Consider the following 26,868-nt stretch of genomic DNA (forward strand, 5'->3'; position numbering starts at 1 on the left):
AAACCCAGACACAGAGAAAGTGTGATACAGTTATATTTATTTGGTTTATCTACTATTCCACTCTTCAGGTAACCATCTCTGACAAGTCCTAAGATTGAAGATTTTTACCCACTTCAGACTGGGAGCCACCAAGTACTCAGAGGCTACACATCAGCTGATTCCTACCATCCTGCCTCAGTATGAGGTAGTAGCTTTAGTTTCCTGCTTTGAAACGAGGAAGGCCAGCAAAAAACTTGTGGTCGTTTGGTTTCTTTGCTGGTGCATAATTTGAGTCAGCTATAGTAGAATAACACAACCTGAGCTTTAGCTGTTCAGTGATTCAAACCAGGCTAAGACCTATCATACTGATTTGAGTAGAAGGATGCAGTGCTAGGAGGCACTTTTTCTCACCCCCAAGAACTATGTACTGGAAAAATACAACTGGCATATATTTCTCTAAGGATAACTGTACCTTATGGCTGCTTTCAGTGTCCTCAGCTCCTCCCTCACATGGAAAGAATTAACCTGCTCATTGATGGGAGCCTTGAGCTGCAGTGCCTGGCAGTAGCTGCATCATCAACTTCTTCTCAGTGAGGGTGACGGAACACTGGAACAGGCTGCCCAGGGAGGTTGTGGAATCTCCTTCTTTGGAGACATTCAAAACCCGCCTGGACACGTTCCTGTGTAACCTTATCTAGGTGTTCCTGCTCCGGCAGGGGGATTGGACTAGATGATCTTTTGAGGTCCCTTCCAATCCCTAACATACTGTGATACTGTGATACTGTGATCTCTAACAGACCTTCTCTTGATGCTGCACGACAAGTCACTGGCAACTCCAGTGTTTCTGTTGGGATGTCTGCACTGCCCGGCCAAGCACTGTCTGTCTGGAAACCAGTTTCCTGGAAAAGCAGGGATTTCTAAGCAGCCTATAAAGGGAAACGGTGCTTGGGAGGTCAGGCTGTTCATGGTGTTGAAGGGAGCAGGGGCTGAGGATGACTGTGTGGTCATATGTAAAACAGAAGGGTGGCTAGAGTGTGGAGCTCTAGAAGGAAGCTAAAGATTTAAACTGACTTCTTTATTGGTTTAATTTCTTTTGGTACCACTTAAAAAGGAATGCTTTAAATTTTGGCCAAGGTGGCATGCTTGGAAACCAGGTTTTATATTATATTTCTCCCTGTTCCTATCTCTCACGCTTAGTTTTTTATTAACCAATGCTCTTACCAGCAAAATGGCATTTTCTATCACAATTTGGTAGATCAAACTTGGAAATGAAACAGTGTCCTGTGAAGTTCTTTGGAGATGGGTGTTTATCTGCTTTATGTGTATAGCAACAGCATATTCCTGACTGTGGGAACAGGTATGCACATGTCTTCATACTTGGATATATACTGTGTTTATGGTCTTGGGTGACTCTCCACTACTCACAGAGAAATCCAGGGTGATATGTGTCTATGTGGCAGTTGGTCAAATCTAAAAGTCTGTTCAAGTCCATTGGGTTATGCAGAGGGCAAAACAACCCAGGTGCATAAAAGAGAGGAGCAAAGCAAGCATTCTGATCCAAAAAAGGTGTGCTGCAGAAATTCTTCTTAGCTTTATGCTGTTTTGAGTAGCAAACTTTACTTCCATGTCATTACAGCTGTTAAATCACCTTTTTCCCCAGCTTTGCCATTCTCATCCTCAGAGCTGGAAAAAGAAAACAAAGCCATTGCATTTTCAGACTAACTTACTCTTTCTGGCACTAAATCTTTGTATAGAGAAATGAAGAATTACACGTACCTCCGGTGATTAATCCAGCAGAATAAGCATTGGTTTAGTATTATAGAAAGAAATCAGTAGAAAGCATTAGTTCTGGTAATTTTGCAAGAAAGAGGTATATTAAGAAATATTAAGGAATGGCTCCAGTATTACTATTTTAAGATTAGCACAGCTTACCTAACTGTTCCCTTCCCGAATGTGTTGCAGACAGCTGGTATTGTCCTTGACTGATTCAAAGGATGCATGAATAATTAAACAAACTCTGTTTAATCTAAACTCCTCAGTGGGAGCTGTAACTGTCTGGAAGCCTTTTTTCCTGTGTTGGTGTTCACAGACAACTCTCCTGCTTCCCAGTGTAGTAAGTCAGTGTTATTTCTATGATTTAAGTCCGATAGAGTGACTTACAATCTGTATAAACATCAGTGTGGCTATTGTCTGTAATTGGGGATAGTGTGGGTTAGTTTGAAAGTGACAGTGGAGGGCAGAAGATTAAATGTTAAGGTTATTTTTAGAACAGCAATAGAAGGCTGCTGTTTGATATGTAAGAGCTCCCCCCACCATGTAGTTGATCTGCGAATCCTCTCCAGCCCTCTGACCTCTTAGTTTGAAGAGTCACCCAAAATAGCATCTCTCTTCCCTTCATCCTGCACATGTCCCTGTACTGAGAGACAGGGGCATCAAAGCAGCTGTTTACTTGATTTATGCATGTCAGCAAATGCCCAACTGGAGCTATGTTTTGAATGCCTAAGTTGTTGCAAATCATAGAAGCATCTGAGTGTAACTTTATATTGTAGGGCCACTGATGTTAAGCTTAGCTTTTACAAAGACCCTGTGTACTGTTTGCAGACTAGGGAGGTCTGAAGGCTTCAAGTCCTGCTTGTGGTTTGAAAGAGCAATCAGTCTGATGCTTTACTGAGAGCCATTAATTCCTTTTCCCCTTGCTGTATGCTTCACAGAAACATGGTGTGCATGAATCTTCCTCTGTGAGAAAGCTTTTTTTGTCCATTATTCTTTGACACAAACATGTGGGTTTGAAGGCTACACAGCTTACAGTGGTAAGAATTAAAAATAGCTCATCTAGACCTGCCAAAAGCCTTGGCCCTTCATGCCCCATGAAAGCTTGTTCCACACTGTTAGTAGGTTTTACTGCCTGTTCAGCTTCAATTTTTCTTGCCTTATTCATTCCACTATGTCTAGCCTTTGTTTCCCCCCAAGGAATTTTAATTTCCTTAATGAATATTTAATCTTCAAAACATTTGCACACCGACTGAAATTTAAAGAGGAAAATAAGCTCTCATAATGCAAACCACTGGTGCCTTAATTATAGCATTGTCATCCTTCTCTCTATATGGTTTTTCTGAGGGTACATACTTGGAGATATTGGTCCTGCAACAAGCCTATGGGGAATGGAGAATACTTCCATATGGAAGGAGATATGTCCTAATTTCTATCAGTTTGAGGGTATGCTGAAAGCTCCTAGTTTAATCTGACATTTCCTTACATAGATTGGCACATAGAATGATTCCTTTGCTTCGTAGTTGTCCTCAGCCATCACTAAGTTTGTTCAGTAACTTGCTCTGAAGGTTCATTTCTTCGCTAAAGCTAAAGCAGGATTGCTGCATAAGGGATCATCTCCCAGGTGTGTCCCATGCTTCCTTCCGTTCCATTCTCTTAATGTCTGTTTAATGTTCAAATGCTGCAATTGTTTCCTAAAGCTTTCATTTCAGAGAGTTATTTTTGATGTTGTTTTAGTAATGAATGGTGAGGTACCAATCCCAATTTTAACTCCCTCTTTTCACTGGTGGCAGTTAGGGTGAATGTTCTGGGCTGGACTAGTGGCTGCCTTTGAAAACAATTTATTTCCCTAAGAAACAACCCTGTGTAATACATTGTTGTAGATTTAAGAGGCTTTCCTTGTTTTGTTTCCTTTTTAGAAGTCGCATTAGGATTAAAGAACTGCTGGAGAAAACTGAGTCACTTCCTGGCTTTTTCCATAGAGCAAAATGTCCCAGGGAATGACAATAAATAGGTGGAGAGGTAAAGTGGCATATGGCTTAGTTCCAAATTCTCCTGGGTACTTAAGAACACTCACTTGGAAGCAGTGCTAGCTGTTGGGGTGCTTTTTTCAGTCAGTTGCCAAACTTTTTAATTTGCTTTTAATTTAATTGGGACCATCTTTTTCCTAATGGGCTATTTTTCCCATGGTAGAATAGTTGTAATGAAATGGGTAAGACCCAATACAGATTCTCAAATGTTTTTGTTACATTTACACTTATCTCCATCCCCTGAAAGTCAGTGTTTGTTTTCCATTAACTGCAGAAGAGGGAGAACCCAGATTGTTTAGAGGGTGCCTATGAGGGGCAGGGGAAAATGAAGATATTTCAGATGCCTCTTTCAGGAGATAAAAATAAGCAAAGATTGTTAGATGTGAATGGGTGAGTGTTGCTTCTCCATTATATGCCTGTACATATGTGATGGGGGAATTAGGGGACTATTCCCAACATATAATTGGCTGGAACAGCTGCTGGGGTGGTTTATCTTGCCTGTACCAGCTACTCCTGCTTTCAGCTGCTGACAGCAGCCTTTGGTCCTGGCGGACACAGGGAAATGCACAGATGGCAGAATTAGTGCTTGAGGGAAGCAAAGGACCTCTCAAGTGGTAGAACAGTGCAATGGCCTCATTGAGCAGAAAGGCTGGGAAGCACTGCTGAGATATTTCTGGCTGTCGTGTGCATGGTTGCACAAGGCTGATACTCCTCTAAACTGAGAGTATTCCTTACTGAACAGCTCTTCCTAATCAGTGCATACTGATGCAGAAATACTTGATACCCCTTAGGTAATGCAGTGACCACCATCCCTCCCGGCTTTACCTGTACTTAAAGAAATGCTGGGCTGCCAATGGAGCTTTAGGCAGGACCCAAACTTACTTTTCTGCTGCCAAAATGCAAAATAATTCAGATTATAATCTGGAGAGGAGTAGGGAGAGAACGTAGGTTCAGGACCCCTGATCTTCCTGTAATTCAAGCACAGTGTTCTTTCTCTGAAGCAGAATGTGACTATGGTCTGAAATCTGCTGCTCTATAAATGTATTTTAAGTGCTGTTCAGTTGTGTAAATTGAAGTGCAACATAATCCTGAAGAAGAACTTCCTGTGTTTCTGGAAGGTCTTGCTGTTGTTCTGTCAGCTTTTTATTATAAAACTTTATAGGAAGAAATAGACACCTTCAACATCAATAGAATATAAAAAGTGTTAAAAAAACAAATAGACACTATGGACCATGTGGACTAACCAGAAGTAACGAAAGCTGTTTTGTTGTCTTTCAGAGGCTATAAAAATACCTAACTCAGATTAACAAAAGATGCTAAAATTTGTATAAACATTGTCAAGGCAAGATTGGCAATGCTGATTCCAGAGAAATGCCAAGTAAAGCTCATTATTAAACAGTCTTTCTGATTTAAGGAGCAATTTGGGTGCAATTTAAGGAGCAAATATCTCTGAATTGGTTAGAATGCAGATAGGCACAAGAAACGTTCCAGTGAGGACAGTGTTAAGAGGCAATGCTGCTAGTTACCTGGTAGAAGTGAAAACTAGTTCTGCTAATTGGGGTAGCATTAATGGAGCTTTTAATTGTCACTTGGGAGAGAACCACTTTGCATCTCTGAAGGTTACAGAAATGGCTTTTCTGAGAGAGTTTGGTTTCTGAATTTTGAGCTGGTAACTAGTGTATTGCGAAAGATGAAATAATTCACCAGTACCAAACTGCACATTGGCATTTGTTAATAAACAAGAGCAAAGAAATGATTAGTAATTGCATATTAGTCCATGGAACGATCAAAATCAAGTGAAACAGTTGCTAGCGGGGAAGAGCTGTATCAGTTTGCTACATGAGTGAACAGCAGTGACAAGATTTTCCTTTCCTGTTACCTGTTAGTGAGGGATCTTCGGTGCCATCTCCACATCCCTGGCCATGAAGATGAGCATGGTGTGTTGGAGAGCTTAAGCGTTCCTCTTGTTCTTGCAGGGAGATGGAGTTTTTGTGGGGTACCTTGTTCAGACTTGTGCCCAGACTGCTCACAGGGTTCATCTGTGGGACTTCCGTGGGCTTCCTGCTCGGTGGTTGATAAACCTGACTGTAGTGGCCTATGGGATGATACGCTGGTTTCTCAGATTTGCTATCGTCTTCATCATCATCATCAATGATAACTAACTCTGCGCGGATAACCCCATCATATTGCGATAACTTTTGGTTTGCCTCTGCATCGTCATCATCAATGCGCTGATAACCCATGAAAATCATGGTTACTGGTTCAGAATCATCCACGTAACATGGCACAGCTTGGACAACGCTGTAGCGAGCATCTTCCTCATCTTGGGGTGCAGGGGATGTTTCATTAGGATGGCAGGGACTTAAAAACCTTGTCTCATTATGTCTTTCTCTGGTATTCTGGGAAGGTTTTAGTTCCTCATGCTCAGCTTTTCGTCCTTCATTATGTATCATCCTGTTCTCAGGATTAGTGTGCACATTCTTCTCTGAGTGGGGAAGGACTGGAGAGGGCGACTTTGGCTGTATTACCTTTGGAAGATCAAGCCCATTCTCTTTATGTTGCTGCATAAAGGGCTCTGGTTTTGAGAAGAATTCTGTCTGATGATTGCTAAATCCATTCATCTGTCTTCTATGAGTGTCTTCCAGTTTTGGTCCAGGAGCTAATTTGTCTTTCTGAGGAGTAACTGGCCTGCAAAACTTGTTTGCAAACACAGGCTCATGGTACTCTGTGGGAGACTGGGAATTCTTTTCAGTTGCCTGCCGTAGCAGGTCCTCCACCTCAACAGGAGCAAGTTCATCCACCCCATTTTGTGTTGTGCTGCCGTTTGAGGACACTGCATAGACTGACTTCCTGCCATCATCATAGACTTTAATTCCTGTCTCTTTAAACTCCTTTGAGGGAAGAGGTATTGTTGACAACACTGTGTTTTCTCCTGTCTTCATGTCTTTTTCAACTTTAATTTCCATGGCAAACAATGCTGTGGAAAGAAAAAAGTGCTTAAACTGATAATGCAGCAGCTGCGCAGAATATTATAAAGAGTTCTGTTAGTGATAGAGAATGAATGTCAGAATTATCAAACACATGAAAATACCACAAACATACTCAATATATTGGATCCTCATTTTGAATGTCCCCTTACATCCTGTCAAAACTTGAAGTTGTGAAAAAAACATTTTTGTTTGGATCCAATTCTGTGTGGAAAAACATACTGTTGAGGAGCCAGTTTTCATAATCTGTCTGAGAAAGCCAGGTTTAACAGTGGGCCATGGTGCTGTGCTGGGCAGCAGCAGTTGAAAGAGTTCAATGTGCTACAAGACTGAAGAGTCTAGAGTACTTGGAAGGGTTAGGAGGCTTTGCAGGAGGTGGGAAATAACCAGAGTACTGCCCAGTAGGTGTAAGTGTGGATAGACAATGAAAAGTATCTGATATGAAGGGAGGAACTACTGTCTGTAATTTATCCTTCCCTTAAAGTGTATTCAATTCAATTGACAGGATTATCTTATGTGAGCAGCAGGTCAAAGGAGGTGATCCCGCCCCTCCACTCTGCTCTTGTGAGACCCCACTTGCAGCACTGTGTGCAGTGCTGGTGTCCTCAGCGTAAGGACATGGAGCTGTTGGAACAAGTCCAGAGGAGGCCACGAGGATGATCAGAGGCTGGAGCAGCTCCTGTATGGAGACAGGCTGAGAACACTGAGGCTGTTCAGTCTGGGGAAGAGAAGCTGTGTGGAGACCTCAGAGCAGCTTCTAGTGTCTGAAGGGGGCTACAAGGATGCTGGAGAGGGACTCTTCATCAGGGACTGTAGCGATAGGACAAGGGGTGATGGGTTCAAACTGAACCAGGGGAAGTTCAGGTTAGATCTAAGGCAGAAGCTCTTCCCTGTGAGGGTGCTGAGGTGCTGGCACAGGGTGCCCAGAGAAGCTGTGGCTGCCCCATCCCTGGCAGTGTTCAAGGCCAGGTTGGACACAGGGGCTTGGAGCAACCTGCTCTAGTGTGAGGTGTCCCTGCCTGTGGCAGGGGGCTGGAACTGGATGAGCTTTAGGTCCTTTCCAACCCAAACCATCTATGATTCTATATTGGCACCCTTTGAAGTTACTGATAAGCAGTACCTTTCCTCTTCTCTTCGTCGTCAGTGGTAGCATGTGCTGGACTTCTCAGTGTGGAAGGCCTGAAATGCTTGGGCAGGTCAGGTATGCTGGCATATATGTAGTCTGCCTCTGAATAAAGAAGACCCACAAAGCATGAGTATGCTTTCAGTGACTTCTGCAAGAACCTTTTGGAAATATTTTTTTAGACTAAACATACCTTTTTCAACTCCTGCTTTTTCAGCCTTCACAGACTAGGAAAGAGAACCATTAACAGTAAATGTGATTAGTTAGTTTTAAGATGTTAACTAGACAGTGCATTGCTTTACCTTCTAGTTTTAACTTTTTCTAAGCACAGCTTCATAGTGAGAAGGGCTAAAAGTGGAACCTGCTCCATGGGACCATGGCAAGGGAGAAGGGGACATTTTTGAGGTCTCTTTTGCCAGTGTGATTCCAAGTCACACAGGGGAAGGCAGGACATAAAAAAACAGTCACCCAGCCTCACACTGTGGCCCAAGCTGGTTGCCTTCAAAGGCTTCACTTCAAAGTTCTACTTTGGCTTTCCTGTTGTTCTTATCTCCCTGCATATCTTTTAGAGCAAGCATCTGTGTGTATGAACAACTGTAGAATTATAAAGTTCAGTTTCATCACTATATGATTTGAGATTATCCAAGATGGTTTTTAAATATTGGAATGATATTTTGACAAAGACTAATGACTAATATTAAGTCATTTTTCACTATACTCTCTCTCAGGGACTTGGGGTGAAAAGCATAATGGAGTTTAGCCAGGCACATCACCTGCAGGGGTATGAATAGATCAATCTCTGTATTCACTTGGTACCTGTTAGATCTTTCTCTGGCTGAGATGCAAAGCTGCTGGTTGGTGGCAGTGCTATGGATGAGGAATGATAGGAATTGCTCTCCCACCCCCATAAACTAGCAAATGGAGACATTTGGGCACTTGATCAGTATAATATCTCAATTCCTCTTGTATTTGAACTCCTGTCACTTCAGACAATAGCTCATGACTGCTTGCAGTGCTCATGGCTACTAGCAGAACCAGCTAGTTCCACTTTCCCTGGTTATTATGATAAATGAATAATGAATTCTACTTCTGGAGTAATATGGCACTAACCTTTATTATGTCTTCTGTTGTTTTTTCAACAGACTTAAGTTTCTTTAAAATTGCTTCTTCCTTAGCTGAGACTTCCATTTCTTCTCTTTCCAGGGCCTCAATTTCCTTCTCCAATCTGCAATCACAATTCCTTTTGATTTGATACTAGGCAGAGAACAACCTTGCAGATTCAATGCATTGTGAATGTGCACATTAGTGGGGCTGATTCTACTTACCCTGACAGATTCTGCTGGAATATGAGATCGGCTTATCATTTTACATGCATCAGGAAATGCTGTGAAACTGTATTCTTATAAAACAAAAATGAATCTGCCATAGATTCCTTCTGGTCCTACTTTTCCATGAATATGTAGGATCAAGTTCAGATTTAACTCTGAACTGGAACTTCAACTGAATGTCTCTCTATAGAATTGTAGAATCAGCTGGGTTGGAAAAGACCTTTAAGATCAAGTCCAACCTTTACCCGAGTACCCAAGTACTACTAAGCCATGTCACTATGGGTATAGCACTCACTTATAGGTGCTATATAAGTGAGTTCTGGTTTATCTACCTTTTCCTTTTTGAGATTGTTTTTGGAATAATTTCTTTTAACTTAAAGGGAAAACAAAGCAAATTTTAAAACCTTCCACATTGGAATAAAATATATCTTCCACTGGTTTTGAGTCTGTCAGAAACCAATGGCTGTAGACTTAAGGCAACTGCAGCTGATATCACTGGTTGCTGATATCAGTCAGAAGAGTTACAACTAAATGATCTGAGCCAGTTACAAATAGAGTAATGATGTCTTATAACCCTGATAGAGACAATTGTTTGATGTTTTGATTTATTCTTTAGTGTGTTTTAAAATCCACGATATTGCACCAAAGTCAATGGTAAGAATAGAAGCCTGTCATCCCTTTAAGCAGACCAGATAAGTTGAATGCAGGCTGACAGAAACACATTATTTGTCTCTTTGTGTGTGACTGCTTAAGGAGGCTGAATTTACACTGTGGCCCTTGCCTTATTTAAACTCAGATTTGTAGACCTATAATAATAGGATACTACATGGACTATTATTTGTAGTGAGAATATCCTCTTTTTTGAAGCACCAGGATATCACAGATCTCAGAACTGAGATGTGAGGAAAAAGGCATTCAGGATGAAAGTAAAAGCTAAAAATTAAAAGCTGATCCCAGTTTGGACCTAAGCTTTGCAAGAAGCTTAGGGTGCCCTTAGGACCCTGCTCAAAGGTACTGTGTATAAGTGCTAAAACTATATGAATATTCTTGGAGGGCTGTATAAGTAATGCAATGTATAAGTAATGCAATGACCGTGTGCCATGTTTCTGCATTTCTTACAGATTCTTATTACCTTAAGACATTGAAATGTATTTTTACATGAGGCTTGATGGCAATATTATCATAATATGAAAATTAATCATCGAAAGCTCACAGAAACATAACGAACTGAAGACTTGCTTTTACTATGGATTTATTTCAGTCTGGACTCTAAACACTCCTGGTGACAGGTGGAAGAAGAGGAGGAAAAATCCTGAAAAGGGAGTGGGGAGAGGAAAAAGAGAAGAGACAACCCCAAATAAATCAAAGGTTATAAACCCTATATGGTTATCTGGGAGATCAGGAGAAGTATTATTAAAGTTTACGTATGCTCTCACACCCATACCAACACCCACTGTATATGGTAATTAACATGGCTGATTCACTGCTCAGTGTGCACTTAGGGAAAAATTCTCATACTCCTGTAATGGGAATTGCTTCTACACCTTAAGTATCTCTTTTTGCATTCATGCTTGCATATAGACATAGATTTTAGGATTAATTTTCAGAGGATGCTGGGAGTGTGCATACGGGGATTTGTTGAAAGGAGCCTTTTAAAAGATACAATCTGTAGAGCTCAGACTGACTCTGAACCCAGAGTTCTGACTTGGTGCAGTTGAGAAGTTAGGCTGTGATCTTTCTGATGTGTTTAAGTCTTTAGAAACATCTAAATAGGGCATTTTATGAAGTTACACCACAGTTTGTATATGAATTTGAAAAGGTCTAGCAGCTACACAATTATAAGAAACTATCTTTTGATGGTGTTGCTGTGCTTTGTAGAGAAATGGGAGTATGATATTGCTGTTTTATTAAACCCTTTGGAGATTTATCCTCTCCTTGAGGAGTGCTCATTATTTGAGAGGGGAAATAAGTAGTGTGGAGGTGTGGATGGAAGATGGAACTTTAGAAGCTGAGATACTAAATTGGAGGTTTCTCTCTAAAGCAGCAGCTGAATGAAGACATTCTGCAGAGTATGCCTGACTGCTGCTGGCCACTAGCTATCTGCTGGGGTTGGCACCATTGCCACCCCAGAAGAAAAATAAACAGCTTAAGGATGAAAAGCAGGTAGGAGGATACCACCCTGGCACATACCAGACTGAAAGGAAAAGGCAGTTTAGCAAGTCCTCCCATGTTCTGAGGTGAGTCACATGCTTTAGCAGGTCTTGAGTCTATCCAGCCTTAGCCTACCTTCATTTATCACATTAGAAAACACCCATCAGAATCATAGAATGGTTTGTGTTGGGAAGGACCTTAAGATCATCCAGTTCCAACCCTCTGCCATGGGCAGGGACACCTCTCTTAGTTACCATGATGTTTGTGCATTTTAAGTATGTTTTTTAGCAACTAATTCCATGAAGAATGAGTGTTATTAGCTGAAGATTAAATGAGAAAATGGGGCTCCTCATTCTTCATCTAGCTTGTACCCTAACGAAGGACATGCTCCCTTGGCTCACTAACTTCTAACATGTAAAGGGGGTGAATAGGACAGGTAACGTAAATGCTATTTTGGTCTATAACCAGAACATTCAGCTATTTGTCTGCAAGATGGTTCAAGGCATTTGCTCTTTACTGGTTTGTTATTGATACAAAGAAGGGAACTCTTTTTTTTTTTTATCAAAAAATGCTCAAATCCAAACTGATAAGCTCTTTTTGACATCCCAGTAAAGAATATTTTAAAACAGAGGCCCCATTTAGAAGGGTGATGGAAAAGCCCATCCATGCCACTACTGTAAATAATCTGCCTGCAATTGTAATTGTCCTCTCAGCAGAAAGAAACAAAGACTGGTCTAAGGGTATTCAAAAAGTCTTTAAAGTGATTCAGATGTTTCAACTAAAGGTAAAAGCCACCCAGAATAATCAGCAGGGTGGATGGAATTTGAATCAAGTGAAGTTTAATAGATGCCCAGAAGGAAGAATTCTAGTGAGGTTCTCAGTAATACAACTTACTGCTGCTGCGTGACAAGTGTCTACATGATTAGTTTAGCAGTCTTTGATTTACAGGGCAGGTTAAAGGTATGACTTCACATCTGTGTAGTCAAACAAGCTTTTGTTAGCTTGGGTGATACGTATAGATTAGCAGAAGCACTATGCAAGTACTGTATGGTGCATTTTTTTGTGCTTTTCAGTGGACTTTGTTCATACTGAGCTCTGTATTACTGGGTTTCTGTATTGCTGCTGGCAGGTTTGAAACCGGGCTGGGTATGTCTAAACAGAATGTGATGATATTTGGAAGGCAGCATGGACGTTTTTCTAGAGACCTTTGCTAGACAGCTATTGAAGAGGAGTGGTAAGAAGTATAATTTATAACAAAAGATCCTCTATGCCAATAAATCTGCTTAAATTCCTAGTTCAGAATGAAGGTCCTACTTGACTCCAAGTATGTTCTTCTGCCTCCATTCTCCATCTGTAAAATTGGGTGCCCTTGTATGAGTCCTCTGTGTATCGTGAAGATAAAAGTTGCTAAAGACATTAATGTGTATAGATTGTGTGGTTATGAGAGTATCTCAATAATGAAAATGTCTTTTGGTATCAAGGCCTTACAAACCTCTAAGAACTTCAGCAGTTGTAAATTAAGTCCTCTTAGTTCAGGGTGGCTCAGAAATGTAAGTAGGAGCATTTCTGTACTTTCATTTCTAGAATGCATTAGACCTGTGAAGTTGTTGTAAGAGTGAAGGCAGTGTCATTTTGTGTTGTATTTTCTTTGTCAGTTCATCTTTTCATCTTACCCTGATGTGATTTGATGCATTTCACTACAAAGAAATCTGAAGTATTTCAGATGCACATCAAGAAGTAGGAATCGTTTTAAGGAAGAAACAATTTGGTGGAGCTTCCCGGGAGAAATTCATAGGCAAAAAAAGTTAGTTGGTAACACTAGTGGTAACGAATGGCTGTGAAAATACTTATTTTGCCATGAAAAAAAGAACAAATTGCCATGAAAAAGCAGTGCATATATATATGTATATATGTGTAATAAAAGGAACCATTTACAGGTTTCATTAAACAAGTGTAGTAAAACAAATTGCCTTATATTCCTGGAAAAAGTATATTTTCTTATAAGAGGAGAAAGTCCAGAAACTACAAACATTTACTGCACTTCTTTCCACTGTAGTGCTTACGGTTGCAAGTAAACTTATTTAATTTCATTATCAGCAGCATTTAAATGGCTGGTTTGTGGTCTGAATATCAGCCATTTAGATAGGCAAGCATTACTTGTGCTTGTCGTTAGCTGAGTCTATGTGGGAAAAGAGTTCCTACCTAAAACATTTCTCCTAACTGCAGGCAAATAAAAGGACACTATTGGGAAAGAAACCAAACAAAATAACCCGAACCAAATAAACCCCAACAAAAATGCAAACCACAAACCAGTATCAACGCAACAGATGAGACCTCTCATCCCTGCATCCCACCTACACAGGAAAGGAATTCTAAAATGGGTTTTTTTGTACATGCTGAAAGTTAATCAAATCTCTGGCAAAAAAAATCCAGTGGGAAGGTTGCAGGCACATGTCTATAGTGAGGCTGTTACAGACTCAGACATACATCAAGTGTACAAGCTGAGGAGCCTCAGCCCTGTTTGGTGCAATGCTCTTGGTTGTGTGATGTGGTACTAAATGTGCAATCTTCTCATTCACAATGTGTCTGCATCTGCTCCCTGTAATTACCAAAACTAGAGACAGGCTGAGATGTTACTCCAGGATTTATGTTGTGATTTCAGAAAGCAACTGGGGGCAAATGATGGGTTTGGCACCTTAATTTCTCTCTCTTTAAAGCAAAGATACATTTAGAAATCTTCCTTTAAATGCCTGTGGGCGTCTTTTAAAAGACCTGGAAACTTCTAATTCAGATAAACTTTAAAAATTGTAATCCTTTGTCAGCTTTTGGATCCAATCTAGAGTTAAAGCAGAAGGAATGTTCCTTTGTGATGCTGATTCGCATCCATGAATTAGAGTTCTCCAGGTTTGAAGCTTCAGCTGGATTATTGTTTGATTATTTGAAATAGAAATAAATTCTAGTAACACTGAAAGGAAAAGTTGATATGGATAGATTCAGAGGAGTAAAGCTCACTACATGTGTTCAGTTTTGGTCTCTGAGGAAACAGAAATTAAGGCCACTGATCTGACAACAGATTCGGGACAGTCATTACAAAAACAGTATCAAAAGACTACAGCTGTAGTTACAAACTCGGGATCCTGGGAGACATGGGAATGACACAATCAACCCTATTTGCTGAAGTCTCTAAACTAATGAAATCCTGCGTTCTAGGTCTTCCCAGGGGCAGGGCAGGAGGGACCTGCTGTTCAATTACAGTGACTCAGGTGCAAGGAGCCCTAAAAGTGTGCTATGAGGGGACAGACTAGATTTAGATACTGAAGATATAGTATGCTCCTTGCTAAAAGATTTTGCTGGTTTTAAGGCAGGCAGTATGTCAGGAGTTCAGTAGCTTTCCTTTTTAGTGGTATAGACATTGATAGATCTCCACTGTAAGAGCATTGCTTGTTCTTCACCTGGATGTTGTCTAAAGAGTTTGGAACAGTGTAAACGTGGGTTATGTCAGAACAAAAGCATCCTTCTTCCAACATAGCAACCAGACAGAAGGGCAGGGCTATTACCCTACCTGAAGATGTCTTGTTCCAGCTCGTGAGTTCGTTGCTGGTCCTCTCGATTCTGCTTTTGCATTTCTTCTTGCTCTTTTGGAGTGACAGAACTAAGGCCATCCAAGAGCCACTTTTCTCGCAAGGCCTTTTTCTGGTGGGGGGAAAAAAAAAGACAAGTTAATGTACTTGAAAAGTTAGGCTCTTCAAATTTACTGTATTTGCACTGATGCCATAGGTGTGATCTGCATTCCTGTGCTGTATCTAGCAGAAAGCAACTTGACAGCAGTGAGCGCCACTGAAAGAGAAATATTAAGGAACATTTGTGTTTTGAGATTGACTTAAACCCAAACTGGTTAAGAACAATGTCCCATTAATCCACCCAATAAATACCTAGAGGATGCAACTAATCAGTTAGTACCTGTAACAGATTAATATCTATTAGTGGATCCAGTGCTGTGCTTGTCCTCAATACAGCAAAACAGTTGTAACAAGGCACCCATATGAGACACATGCAAAACGCTCTAGTTAGAAGTGTACAGTTCTATTTCAATAGCCCTGATTTCTGGAGTCATGGCATTGTGTAACTTCTGGGAGGCAGTATAAGAGGTGAAAATTTCAGTAGGTAAGGCTGTAGGGGGAAGAGATCTCTAGGGAGTGAGTAATGCAGTGGTATCTCTGGAGTTTATAAGGAAACTTGTATTTATATAGGTGTGTATGTTGAGATTGGGACTGGATGGAAAGGCAGAGCATGGGTAGCTGATGTCTGGTTCATGTCTCAGCAGATGTGCTACATGTTTAGAACTGCTCCTGTAGGGGCAATCCAGGGCTTACGTATTTAGGTCCTGACCTGTATAGTGCCTGTGGAGTGATTTCTGGACAGTAGTGGCTTATAACTGGGTGTATTGCATGTGTTCAGATGAGTGAATCTCTCAGCTGTGTTTTCAGTTGGTGAAAAATAAGACTGTTTCCACCAATTGTTTTCTATAGCTGCTTTACAATAGGAAAGGTGGCAGCTGAAAGTCAACAGAGGTTTCCAAAATATTTCTAGTGTAAGAAAATATTCATGGAGATGAGTTCCTGTTTGCAGTTAGAGGTTGTAAACCATGCAACCTTCATTGTGCTCTTTTTACTCCCTTCAGACTAACTCAGGAATAGAAATTCAGTTGCTGCCTTGGGGAAGAAGTGGGAATCAAGGCTCCTTAGGAAAACTCTTTCAACTGGGGAGGAAAAGGATGCGTAGAAGGCTTTTCATCAACCATGACTTTTCCATTTGTAATTTAGGATCCTTGAGCTGCCTGACTTCCATATGTATTTTTTGGGGTTGTTTTTTTCCTCTATCTACTTTGATTAATTGTAGGATGTAGATGAAGGTTAGATTGGATTTTGCCTGCTTTGAGGCAGAGCTGTGCCCAGCGCTGATGAGAAGGCTGCATTAACCTCAGTGCCTGTTGGAATCCCTGCCTGCATCCTGTGTGTTGAGTCACTTAAACCGTTGCTTCCTCCACTTTTCTGTTTACTGTACACTTTACATGATATTATTACTGATGCCCAGCTGATGAGGAGGATGCACGTAGGACCAGACTTCAGTTAAAGGCTATTTTCAGCTTGCTTCATGGCTGATATACATAATGTGATAGAAACTGTAGCTAAAACAGGGATGTTGGGAATTCTGTGCCACTCCACAGTACTGGAGTGTTTCCAGTTTTTTTAGCCCTGTGGGATAGTATTCTCTATCTCAGTATTGGATCCTAGGAGATCTCTGGGCAACAAGGGCTGCTCCAGACTGATGTCTTGAGCCTTGACCCTGTAGGATCACTTAGCAGCACTTCCTGGCAGTTGTGTCTTAGGGTTAAAAGAAATAAATGCAGACTTTAAGAGGATAGTTTTACCTGATCAGGTAGGTGAATGTAGGCTGGTGTTGGCACAACTCTTACTGACCACAAAATCCTGTATTCTTCAGTTGCAGGGAATAGGGCTCTTTTCAATCAAGCTAATGAGATCTTAATGATAAGCAGAGCTCCTAGAAAAGTGAGTTTTTTTTAATTCTGGCTTTAACGGAATTATTGTAGCATTGCTGTCTCCACAAATCTCTACTGTAGACCTCAGCAACTGATAACACCCATTGCAATCACCAAAAGTTTCATGTATGTATAGGGTTAGGCCCAAGAAAACAAACTCCGTCAATACAGGCATAACACAATAGTGTTATTTTTGCCTTTTCCTCCAATAGTTTGGTGCTGCTCCCAACTTAATGCCATGTGATCTTTTAAATTTAATGAGACACATTCAAAAGAGTGGCACATTGTGCAGTTTGGAAACAGCCTCTGAGCAAGACAGTTTCATGGCTGCTCCGCTGAGGCATGGGCACAAGCCCGTGCAGGAGCAGCTGCTTTGGGGGTGTGGGGTTCTTTCTGCTGCCCAGCATTTCCTTCTGCTATGAAGTTCAGTACCAGGCGGTGCATGTGTTACAGGATTACATGAAAGCATTTCATTTTGCATTAGGCTGAGTATGTTAAGGGAAAGGGATACTTCTACACTGATGTGATAAGACCCTGGAATGACGAGGGTGATGTAAAGTCATCACTTTTGTAGTTCATGGTCACATCAGGAGTACTGCGATAATATTCTGCATAGTCTATGAATAATGTCCTACACATGCTCCAGGCACAACTCCACTGTGATCCTTAACAAGGCTAGACTAATATTCCAAGATTCCTCCTTTGCTAGAAGACGCAGGTGTGTTAGATTTGTGGGTCTTGCTTTACCATAGTATGGCAGTTCACCTTATGGTATGTTGGGGAGGCATAAATCATCTTCACAGCTTTCACAGATGATGTAGCTGAGTGCTGTTAACTCCTGGAATAAAAAGGTGTGTAACCAGCACCTACAAGATAGTAGCCATGAGTTCTGGCATGTCAGAAGCCAAAAACTTAATCAATTAAACTAGAAAAGCTCTTGGAAAACACATGCAAATCAGTGTTGATTATGCTTTTCAAGCAACTCTGGTCCTTTCCCTTGTTGCCTCAGTGAGAAGGATCCCAATTAAGAGGAAGAATTACTTGTTAGTGCATCTAGAATGACTTGAGGATGAAATTTCCCTTGTACCCTCACTGGTAGTCCCCGTTACTGCTTGCAATTCCCATGGACCCCTAACCACACAGGTTCTATGTATTTGCTTGCATGTCCTCTGCTTCATGTGGCTGAAGTGCTCATGTGCAGCGTAAATATTCCTTCTCTAGTATAGTTCTACCAGATAAATAAGACCTCTTATGATACCCCAGCTGTCTCTTTCTAGTAAGAATTTAGCCTGGGGACAGCAAAGTCCTTGGGAAGCTGAAGCAGAGATTCCTATTTATGAAAAGGAAGTTTAAAAGACCAAACCCTCCCCACCCTCCTCCAACAACCTTTTAATAAACCTGTCACTAATGGTTATAAATAGGAATAAAGGACAAAATGAGGAACTGGATAGTGATATCCATGAACAGGAACATCCATATGACAGTGAGATTTACTAACCTGCAATAGTTTCCTAAGGGACAGGTGTGAGTTAATGTCAAATAGGTCATGGAGCTCTAGATTTCACCATGCACAACTAGTAGGAGTATAGATGAGTGAAGTCAACGGGACTCGCTAGGGAAATGAGCCTCAGAAATAAAATCTACTGAAGTGCCTAAACATTTTAGAATTCTAAATCTGGTTTAAGGCAATTTCTCAACTAGATTCTTGTGTTGGGGTTTGCTAAAGGACAAGGCTTCTAGGGCATCAACAGCAGATGTTCATATAATAATGTTACATTTGCTATTAGGTGCCTTAGTACTCAGTTGGAAAAAGTAGTCTCCATTTTGGTCGCTTGATCCCTCTTTGCCTAGTGAATTATTTCCTTTATAGATCCTTGATTTGCCTCATGCAATCTGACTGAATTTAATTTAAAAACCTTTCTGTATAAGTGTATGATTTTTTCATAGAACAAGCAAACAAATCCCATCCTCTGTCCTCTCACAAAGGAAGAGCATGTCAGTCGTGTTTTTCCAGGGATGTTTTAGCTTCTGTAAAATTCCATGAAACCTCTTCAGGCTGAGTGCAAGGTGGCTTTGGCTTTTTGTTTTCTTAACTTTTTAACTCCATTGTACCTATTAGTGTTGGCTGAAGACATGTAGTAAATCAATAAGGAAGCTGCCCTAGGGCTCGATCTGTAGTAGCAGTCAGGATTAGCTGGTTGTCTAGAATAGATCAGTTTATCCTTTATAAAAGAAGGGCAAAAGAGTCATTCTGAAGTTACAGGCATGGAAACTTGGAACGTAAATTACAGTGCTCCATTTAACCATGTACTAAGGTGGAGGAAGAGTCACATTTACCGCTCATTAGTACCAGGACTTGGAAAAGTTATTCTCCTCTTTTAGGTAAGATTACGGTCACCTTCCAATAAATCCTAAGCATGAGTGACTTTTGCCTTGCCTTGCCTGGCCCAGTGAGCTAGTTGATCACAACTTCTCATTTTTTTGGCTTGACTCAGAAGAAGAGGGTGGATGGAACCCAGGATTAAGTCCCTATTTTGAAGAGGAGTCTGTTTTAAATATGCTTTTCCCACATTTGTTCAAGTACGCGTGCCACATTCCTGGCATTGGATTCAACGTATCTTTCTTGAAACTGCTTATCCACTCACATGATTAAAAGGGTATGTAAAATACCAAGTCCTGCATATTTCTAGAAACATAGATTTCTGTCTCATCTCCCTAAATGACATGTAGCATAGACATGTTGCATTAGACATTTAAAGAATGGTGGCGTTGGGTAGAAATCACTGCAATTTCAAGTGTCTACAGACACAGCTCTTTTGGTTTCTTAGTCATTTGGCCCTTGTAATCCTGAGTTTGCCACCAGGCCATAATATACAAAGGAACATCGTTATTTCAGCACAGAGTCATTGAACAAGCTGAGAAAAGGCTACGGCCAAATTAGAATAGGCTATTACAAATAAAAATAGGCTACTAATGGTTGGACTTGATCTTAAAGGTCTTTTCCAGCCTGGTGGATTCTGTGATTCTATATTTCTACTTTTTTGATTTCCCAGGAAAACAAGTGCAATGAGAGCTCATGGCTGTGCTGCACCCTGTACTGAGGGAGGCTGCTGCAGTGGAATTAAGGAATGAACACACCCAGTCTGAAATGGGAGGCTTAATTTTCAGCTGTGAGTTATTCCTGGTTATGATCTCATTTTGTGCCATGAAAGTGATCAAATAACATTAGCTCCTGAGTGTAGGTTTGTTTTTTTTCAAAGAGTGATGCTTATTAAAGTCAAATGGAGTCATGGCAAGATTCCAGAAAGCTGTGAAAATTTGATAGTAAAAGCACAACTTAAATGCATGAAGATTTGCATTCCCAAATCCCAAACCTTTATTCATGCTGCATGACTTGAGGCTATCTTTAGTGACATAAATCCAACACTTACCTTTAAATGTTGGTGTTTCATTTTTTCCTCTTCCACTTTTAGACGTTTCTGTGTAATTTCTTCTTGCAGTTTCCTTTTGTCCTGCAGATTAAGGGAACAATAAAACTTTGTTTAGAGAAATTACTTGTTCTTTAAAAACAATCTGGTGGTGTTCAGGAGGGAGAAATCAATCCATGCAAATAAAGCCTTATTTTAAAGCTTACATGGCACTCAGGGCAGAATTCCTAGCAGCACCAGCTTATGTGTCTTATGCAGGTATGGTTTCTATTACTCCTTCTCCGAAGTACATTTAAACACGTTAATGACCGCAAAGCAGTGAGCTGAATTGAAAATCATTTACTTTTGTCAAGGGTAAGGGAAGAAAACAGGAAGAAATACCCCTTGAGCACAATTGTACATGCAAAATGAAGCTAGAAATGGGTCCAGACCAAAATTCCTAAGGCAGCCCACGTGCCATTTAGGAGAGGAAAGTCTGTGTCGTCTGCACTGTGATACACTGCTAAGTGAAATGGGCTATTAGTGAATCCAGCTCTTATATCTGGCTGATATCTGAAATAAATAGGGATAAACAAAGACTTAGAAATATATTTAACTAGTCAAATAGTGGTAAAGATGAACACAGAGAAACTTGGTATGCTTCATATATGTTGTTTTCTCTCAATTAAAGGTGATTGTCTTTGCAAAGGCTGCTGAACTAGAGAAGGCAAAACCCTAAATAATATTGATCTATAATAGTGCCACCTTCATCTTTTTTGCTACAGATTATAGGAAAAAGGTGATGGGTGAACAGTCTGAATGCTGGCAACACTTGAGCCTCTTGTGGTTCTGGATAGCTGCTGTCACATGGAGTGTCCCTGTGGCTCCTGTATATGAGGCCAAATGCTGATTTAGTACTCTGTGTCCTCAGCAGCCACTGGGAAAGAAATGATGCCAAAGGAAGATGACTTTTACAAGCTGTATTAATAGGCTTGTGGTCAACCTTAATGCTACACAATCCTGTTACTGGACATGGCAGCTTTTGGACTTGTTGGTATGTTTTAGGGAAGTAAATGAAATAATCTTGTCTTGTGCTGAAGTATTTGCTGACTGGAAGTTAATCCCCCTTTCCTTTCAGTTGGAACAGATTACTGATGGGCTCTCTTCACAGAGTCTGCTTTCAAAGAGGTGTGGTTTAGGAAGGAGAAGTTCTTCACAAACATAGGAAGAGACCTGTTGTTTTGGCCCACCCAAGGAACCAGCAGTGTGTAAGGAGTGTGGAAAGTTGGTAAGGAAGTGCTGGGCATAAGGCTGGGAGTTGTCCTCCACTGTTTCCCTAGGATCTGGGATGTGGAAACAGGAAGAGCTGTAGCGTACATGGCTGAATCACTTCACTGTTACTGGAAATCAGAAATCAGCAGTGGGACCACAGGCTATAAGGACACTTTGTCAAAGAATAGGAATGAGAAGAAACCACCTAGCCTTGTGGAGATCGAGGGCAGGACTATAGGCTGGCTGAGTATAACTGATGGTATGCTGGGGTTTGGTAGGTGAATGAGTGTCAGTGATCTCTTCTGTCATGCAGTCATGCAATGGGTAGTAGCCACCTGTAAACACCATCTGTACTTCACAGTTTCAGCGTTAGTCGGCCTCTTTAACACACCAAATGAGGCAAGATACATACTTGCTCTAAGATACATGCTGCATTCATCCCTGTAGTGGTTCTGAGTTTTGCCAATGTTCTTTAATACATGCTTTAGGATCACTATAATATGTAATTTTTCTGCGCTGTCCCTTTTTGGAGACTATTCAAGAGCTGCTGTGCTGGAGTTTACTCAACCCGTCCTGATTTTGGTGATATAGCATCTGGTCTTTGACCTTCACACCTTTCCTTAATTAGGAAATATTCCTGATCTCCTTGTATAAACGGCCTTTAACTAACCCATCGTTAGATGAGTGTGAGAAGCTTGTGTATGCAGATTGTTACAATTCTGCAGAAACCTGCTTTTTCTCTTTACTAAAGTTCTGGGTAAGATTCTGAGCCAGAGAACGACTTTTACTTGGTTTATAGTATGAAAAACATTTAAAGTCAATTTAAATATTCCTTTTGTACAAGCGGAGACGTATAACGAGAGTTTGGGCAGTCTGAAATAAGTGGCACACACAAATACTGCACAAAAGAAATTGGAGTGTAAAGGCACAGATAACTTGATTTGAAGTTAAATGTGTAATAAGGAACCTGTTCAGTAATGAAGCTTTTGCGTGTTTCTTTTGTTATGTTTCTTTTGAATCCAGTATTTTTTTCTCTTCAAGGTTTCTGCTTGTATCCTTTGGTGTTCTAGCATGTTTTAATTTCACTGGTTGGTAATAAACATCCATTATACAATTATCCAGATGAAATAGGTTAAAATACTTGGTCTTTTATATATTAAAGCTGCAGGTCTAACGCCAGAAGCTAAATTCAAGTGAGATGTATGAGGAGCCTCTTTGAACGTTGTGTTGCCAGCATAACTTCTGAAACCTGTTAGGACACTTCCTGCAATGTGTTCTGCTGTGCTTTGTCTGTGAATCCTGCCTTGCTGAGCAAAGCTTTGACAGCACATCTGATGGTATCATTTCTTATTCCTAGATAGCTACCTAAGGGACCTATACTTCTACTAAACTTCATACTCTGCTCCTCTAAGTAATCAGGTTGCTGGCAGAAATCCTCTAATCCTTTCTTACTATGCTCTTGTTAGTGTGGGCAAAGTTTGGTTTTTACAAAAGAGCACCTTCATCAGTTCCTCTCTGTGCAATGCAAGGGAAGATTTCAGCCTTGGTCCTAATTTTCATTCTTATTAAAAGATGCAGGCATCTTTCCTGGCTTTTGAGCAAAAGAACAGTGTTCTAAGCTGGATCTGTCTGAAAGGAAGGGAAACGCATGCATGGAGCAGTGTCTTGCTAGGTATCTTGCGTACCAAGTCCATTAGTTTCTGTCAGTGTTCCACAGTGGTACCAATAGTGGTCTGCTTGATCCATGGCAGATGCCATGCACTGACAGAGCCAATGGGGCAGCTAATGTTTTAGCTGATGTATTTTTGTTTTCATATACTTTTCCAAAGGTAATACTTTATTATTGAGGGCTCTTGTCTAAAGCCATGAACACTTGAGCCTGATGGCATGAGACTGCAGAAATGTTTAATCACAGTTTACATCTTCTGTCAGATTTGTTTTCTTCTAGAATGGAGGATCTCATGAAGAAGGACTAAGCCTAAGGTTCCTCTTTGACTGTTCCGCCTCAATGTTGCCCACAGCAAATGCTAGAGCTGTTGTATTTTAAGACACAACAGCCTCTCTAACAAAATGGATGCATATGATTTTTTTCTTACTTGTTCTATTGTACATATACCACCAGCAGATGGAAGCTACACAACAGAGAAAAATGGCTCCTTTCAGAGCTGTGGGAGCACCAAAATAATGAGAATACCAATAATAAGGCTTTCCTTTTTTAATTTGCTACATAGAGAAGACATGCAAATTAATTTGAAAGCCTCTAATGGCTCCCTCCGAGCCAGATGCTGTAAAGGAGCCAAGCATTAGATAACAGAAACCAGTAAGTTTTTAGTGCAAGTGTAGCTGTTCTGGGTGCCCCTTGCTATCCTCTGTTAGATCCTTTACAACACACATTTGGTAGGTATGAAATTCCAGGTATGTTGTGTGGGACAAACCTCCCCATAGCCACTGAGTAACTTGCAATTGTAATTGCAGTGTGTTGTTTTCTTAGACACCCTGTACTGCCGAGTTTTAAACCTGGTGGTAACTTCACCTAATTTAGGCTCCTTAATTTCTGCAGTGCATAATGACAAATACGCTGAGTGTTGCAATTAAATGCTCTCAAGTGATGAAAGTAGAGAGGAAATAGTTGCTTTACACAGCAAGTGTAATAAATGAAGTCATGGCCAGAACCCAAATGTGATTTCCTGTAATGCAAGACACTGGAAGCTGTCACACTTTCTTCAGACAATTTCTTCACTATTTGTCTGGAGGTGAAGATGCAACCAGAGGACATCAACCCTAGTATGTTCAAAGGAGCCCTCATCAGCAAGTCTGCTGCCCCATTCCTCCTGCTGGATACCAGGAAGTGCAAAACATTACAAGACCTGGAATTCCCGGGAGTGCCAAAACATTTCTCTACCTTTAGAGCCCATATGCTAGAGGCAAAGTCCAGGTTTGCCTCTGGTTCAAACACCACTGCAGTTAAACTCGAAATCATTCCAAACTGTGGGTTTTAGTCAGGTCTCAGACAAAGCCTGTTGGCTCTTATCGAGTGTCATAATTAAACCCCAACCTATTCAAGCCCTGCAGATTTTCAGTTCTGCCCTCTCCCATGTATTTGGTTCCAGTAAGGTATTATTCAGGCAGTAGTGTTTGTTTCACAACTGATCTGTCATGCTAAGAGTGTGAGAAATACCTCTGTTCCCATAATTTGTTTTCAAGATTGCCTGTGTCAGTCAGCGATCCTCCTGCAGTTTTCCTTTCCTTCCAAAGGGCCAACTTTTGTTTCAGTTTAATTCTTTTGTAAGTGAATAGGTTTCAGGGAAGATCAAATCAGAGGGGAATTTGGCTTCAGCCACTTTTGTTGCATTAGGTTATATTTAAAAAAAATAGCTGAGTGTCTCCTTTAAAACAGAATAAATCCTTTGAAGCACATTTCCCCTGAGAGGAGAAACAGAATATTTTCCAATATTTCCAGCCCAAACTGCACCTAGTCCTTTTTTTTTTTTGTTTTTCCTTTCCATTGCAAACTGACAGGTAGGAATTTGCTTAATCCTGTTTTATGTTCCAGACAGCAATATTTACAACAGATTATCAATAACTCAGAAACTGCATTGAATTCCACAGTGCAAACCTAAAAACCTTTCATGGAGTGACATGGAAAAAACTGGATTTGTTCTGGAATTCTCTAGCTGCCTTTTGACCTGCTGTCCTTCAGGCAAACATTCACTTGGGATGACGGTGATATGGATTTTAAACTGGCCAGCAGTGATTTGCACACATACTTTCACTGCCTTGAGCTGAGTTCACCGTACAACCTGTAATGTAGTCAGCACAGGCAACTTTGCTGTCTTAAAGCAATAGCTATACACCAGAATTAACAAGTAACAATTTCAAGCAGTCATAAGTCTCTTTCTGTCCTGGGATAAATCATTCTCAGAAAACACGCAGTAGCTCATTAACACAATACTCCTTCTAAACATTCTGATTTTAATGCAGTGATTTATAACTGGAAGCACTTACTGTTATGGCCTGGAATCTTTCTTTCAGCAGTTCGGCTTCCTCCATTCTAGAAATCAAAAACAGACAAGCAGTGAAGGAAAACAGGCTGAGACCATAAGCAAAGCCTCCTGGTGGGGCTATGAAGAAGCTGAGGTGATTTGATCCAATTCCAGAGCTGAGAGCAGGCAGAATTTTTCACTTGTCAGGAGAGTCCCTGCACAGATGAGCAGATCAGTCCAGACAGACACATGCAATGAGGGTGTGTAGAAGAGGCAGACGTGGAGAGTGCTGGCATGAGTTGACTGACAAGTTGGAACAGTGGAGCACAAGCCCTTTTCCTTCAGAAGCTGCCAACTCTTTGTTTTAATGTGCTCAGTTAGCGTGCCACTGCTGCTTTAACTGTTACATGCCCAGAACTGAATCTTCCAGCACCACAGTAGGAATAAACTTTTTATTACATTCCTATTTCTCTTTCTTTCCTTTGTGTATTATTCTGGTGATTTTCACCTTTTTAAGTACTCCTGTTTCTCATGAAAGTTATTGCACCCTGTGTGTATTACCATGTTGTAATGTTAGCCCTGTAGATGGCATGGGTTTCATTGAGATGGTAGTTTTAATTCAGTTTCCTAGATGAAGCTGTATTCACAGCTGAAGGAATGTTTTAGAACTGCTAACCTAAAGTAAAATAAGCTTTTAGCAGTAAGGTCTGTCACTGAATGCAAGTGTTAATCTGTGCAATTACTGCTCAGCTATCTAGGACTTGGGGGAAGCTTTGCCTAAGTAAGGATTTCGGGATCATCATTTCAATGTTACCAAGATGAGTCTGAAATGCCAGTGGCTCTCCTGCTGAATCTGAGTTTCCATTCACCTGACTTGGAGGGTTTTTTTTGCTGTGGACTTTTGCTGAAATCAGCACCGTGTTCCTTAAGGGCTCGTGTACATTTTGACCTTTCCATTTACATGAGTGGGAGTCAGCCTTCCAAAATCCATCTGGGAAACCTGCAAAACAAGTGAAACTGCCTGTAGTAAAATCCAGTTGTGGAAAAAATTCCAAGTAAGGTAAAGCTGAAAGCAAATAGCAGGAATATGTAATGGGAACCTGGAATTCCTTTGTGTTACCCTTGGTATCGTGTAACTTAAGTCTTTGTAAGGACACCAACAGGACACTCAGTCAGCATGTTTGGTTTTTCTCCTGATAATTAGTTCAGATGTCTAAACTCAGCAACATTTGGTAAGGGGTGTTACTTTACATGTCATTAGTGACCTAAACCTTGGTG

General features: G+C 40.8%; 2 protein-coding genes across 10 annotated transcripts in view; one reads left to right on the forward strand and one right to left on the reverse strand.

Annotated features, from left to right (window-relative positions):
* The window catches only part of FRRS1 (ferric chelate reductase 1), a 59,431-nt gene that overhangs the window by 21,960 nt on the left and 10,603 nt on the right, over positions 1 to 26,868 (forward strand). For 2 of the 9 annotated variants that reach the window (XM_061379104.1, XM_061379111.1), the window contains one exon: positions 19,982 to 20,013. The exons of the other annotated variants lie outside the window; for them this stretch is intronic. In XM_061379104.1, coding sequence (XP_061235088.1) covers positions 19,982 to 19,998 — 17 coding nt within the window. In that variant the 3' untranslated portion in view covers positions 19,999 to 20,013. Of the gene's footprint in view, positions 1 to 19,981; positions 20,014 to 26,868 lie in introns of those variants that run through there. 9 annotated transcript variants of the gene reach the window in all.
* Positions 21 to 26,055, reverse strand: PALMD (palmdelphin). The gene is made up of 9 exons (XM_061379114.1): positions 25,613 to 26,055; positions 20,360 to 20,440; positions 14,931 to 15,061; positions 9,000 to 9,114; positions 8,083 to 8,116; positions 7,887 to 7,994; positions 5,659 to 6,756; positions 762 to 1,662; positions 21 to 547 (listed from the first exon to the last, which is right to left on the reverse strand). Exons 1-8 carry the CDS (start codon positions 25,655 to 25,657, stop codon positions 1,619 to 1,621), a joined length of 1,656 nt encoding a protein of 551 aa, XP_061235098.1. The 5' UTR covers positions 25,658 to 26,055; the 3' UTR covers positions 21 to 547; positions 762 to 1,618.

This window comes from Neopsephotus bourkii, unplaced genomic scaffold (assembly GCF_033783945.1).
Source record: "Neopsephotus bourkii isolate Nb327-2 ecotype Australia unplaced genomic scaffold, CSIRO-AGI_Nbou_v1 NB_1768, whole genome shotgun sequence".
In the NCBI taxonomy this organism is placed as follows: domain Eukaryota; kingdom Metazoa; phylum Chordata; class Aves; order Psittaciformes; family Psittacidae; genus Neopsephotus; species Neopsephotus bourkii.

What these genes read in the sequence shown, in the direction of transcription:
- PALMD (XM_061379114.1), bottom strand. Translation starts at nt 25,657, where the DNA reads ATGGAGGAAGCCGAACTGCTGAAAGAAAGATTCCAGGCCATAACA. An exon ending in CTGGAACAAGACATCTTCAG is followed by an intron (nt 9,115 to 14,930) that starts GTAGGGTAATAG and finishes TTGTGATTGCAG; the next exon opens with ATTGGAGAAGGAAATTGAGG. An exon ending in CGACGAAGAGAAGAGGAAAG is followed by an intron (nt 6,757 to 7,886) that starts GTACTGCTTATC and finishes TTCTTTCCACAG; the next exon opens with CATTGTTTGCCATGGAAATT.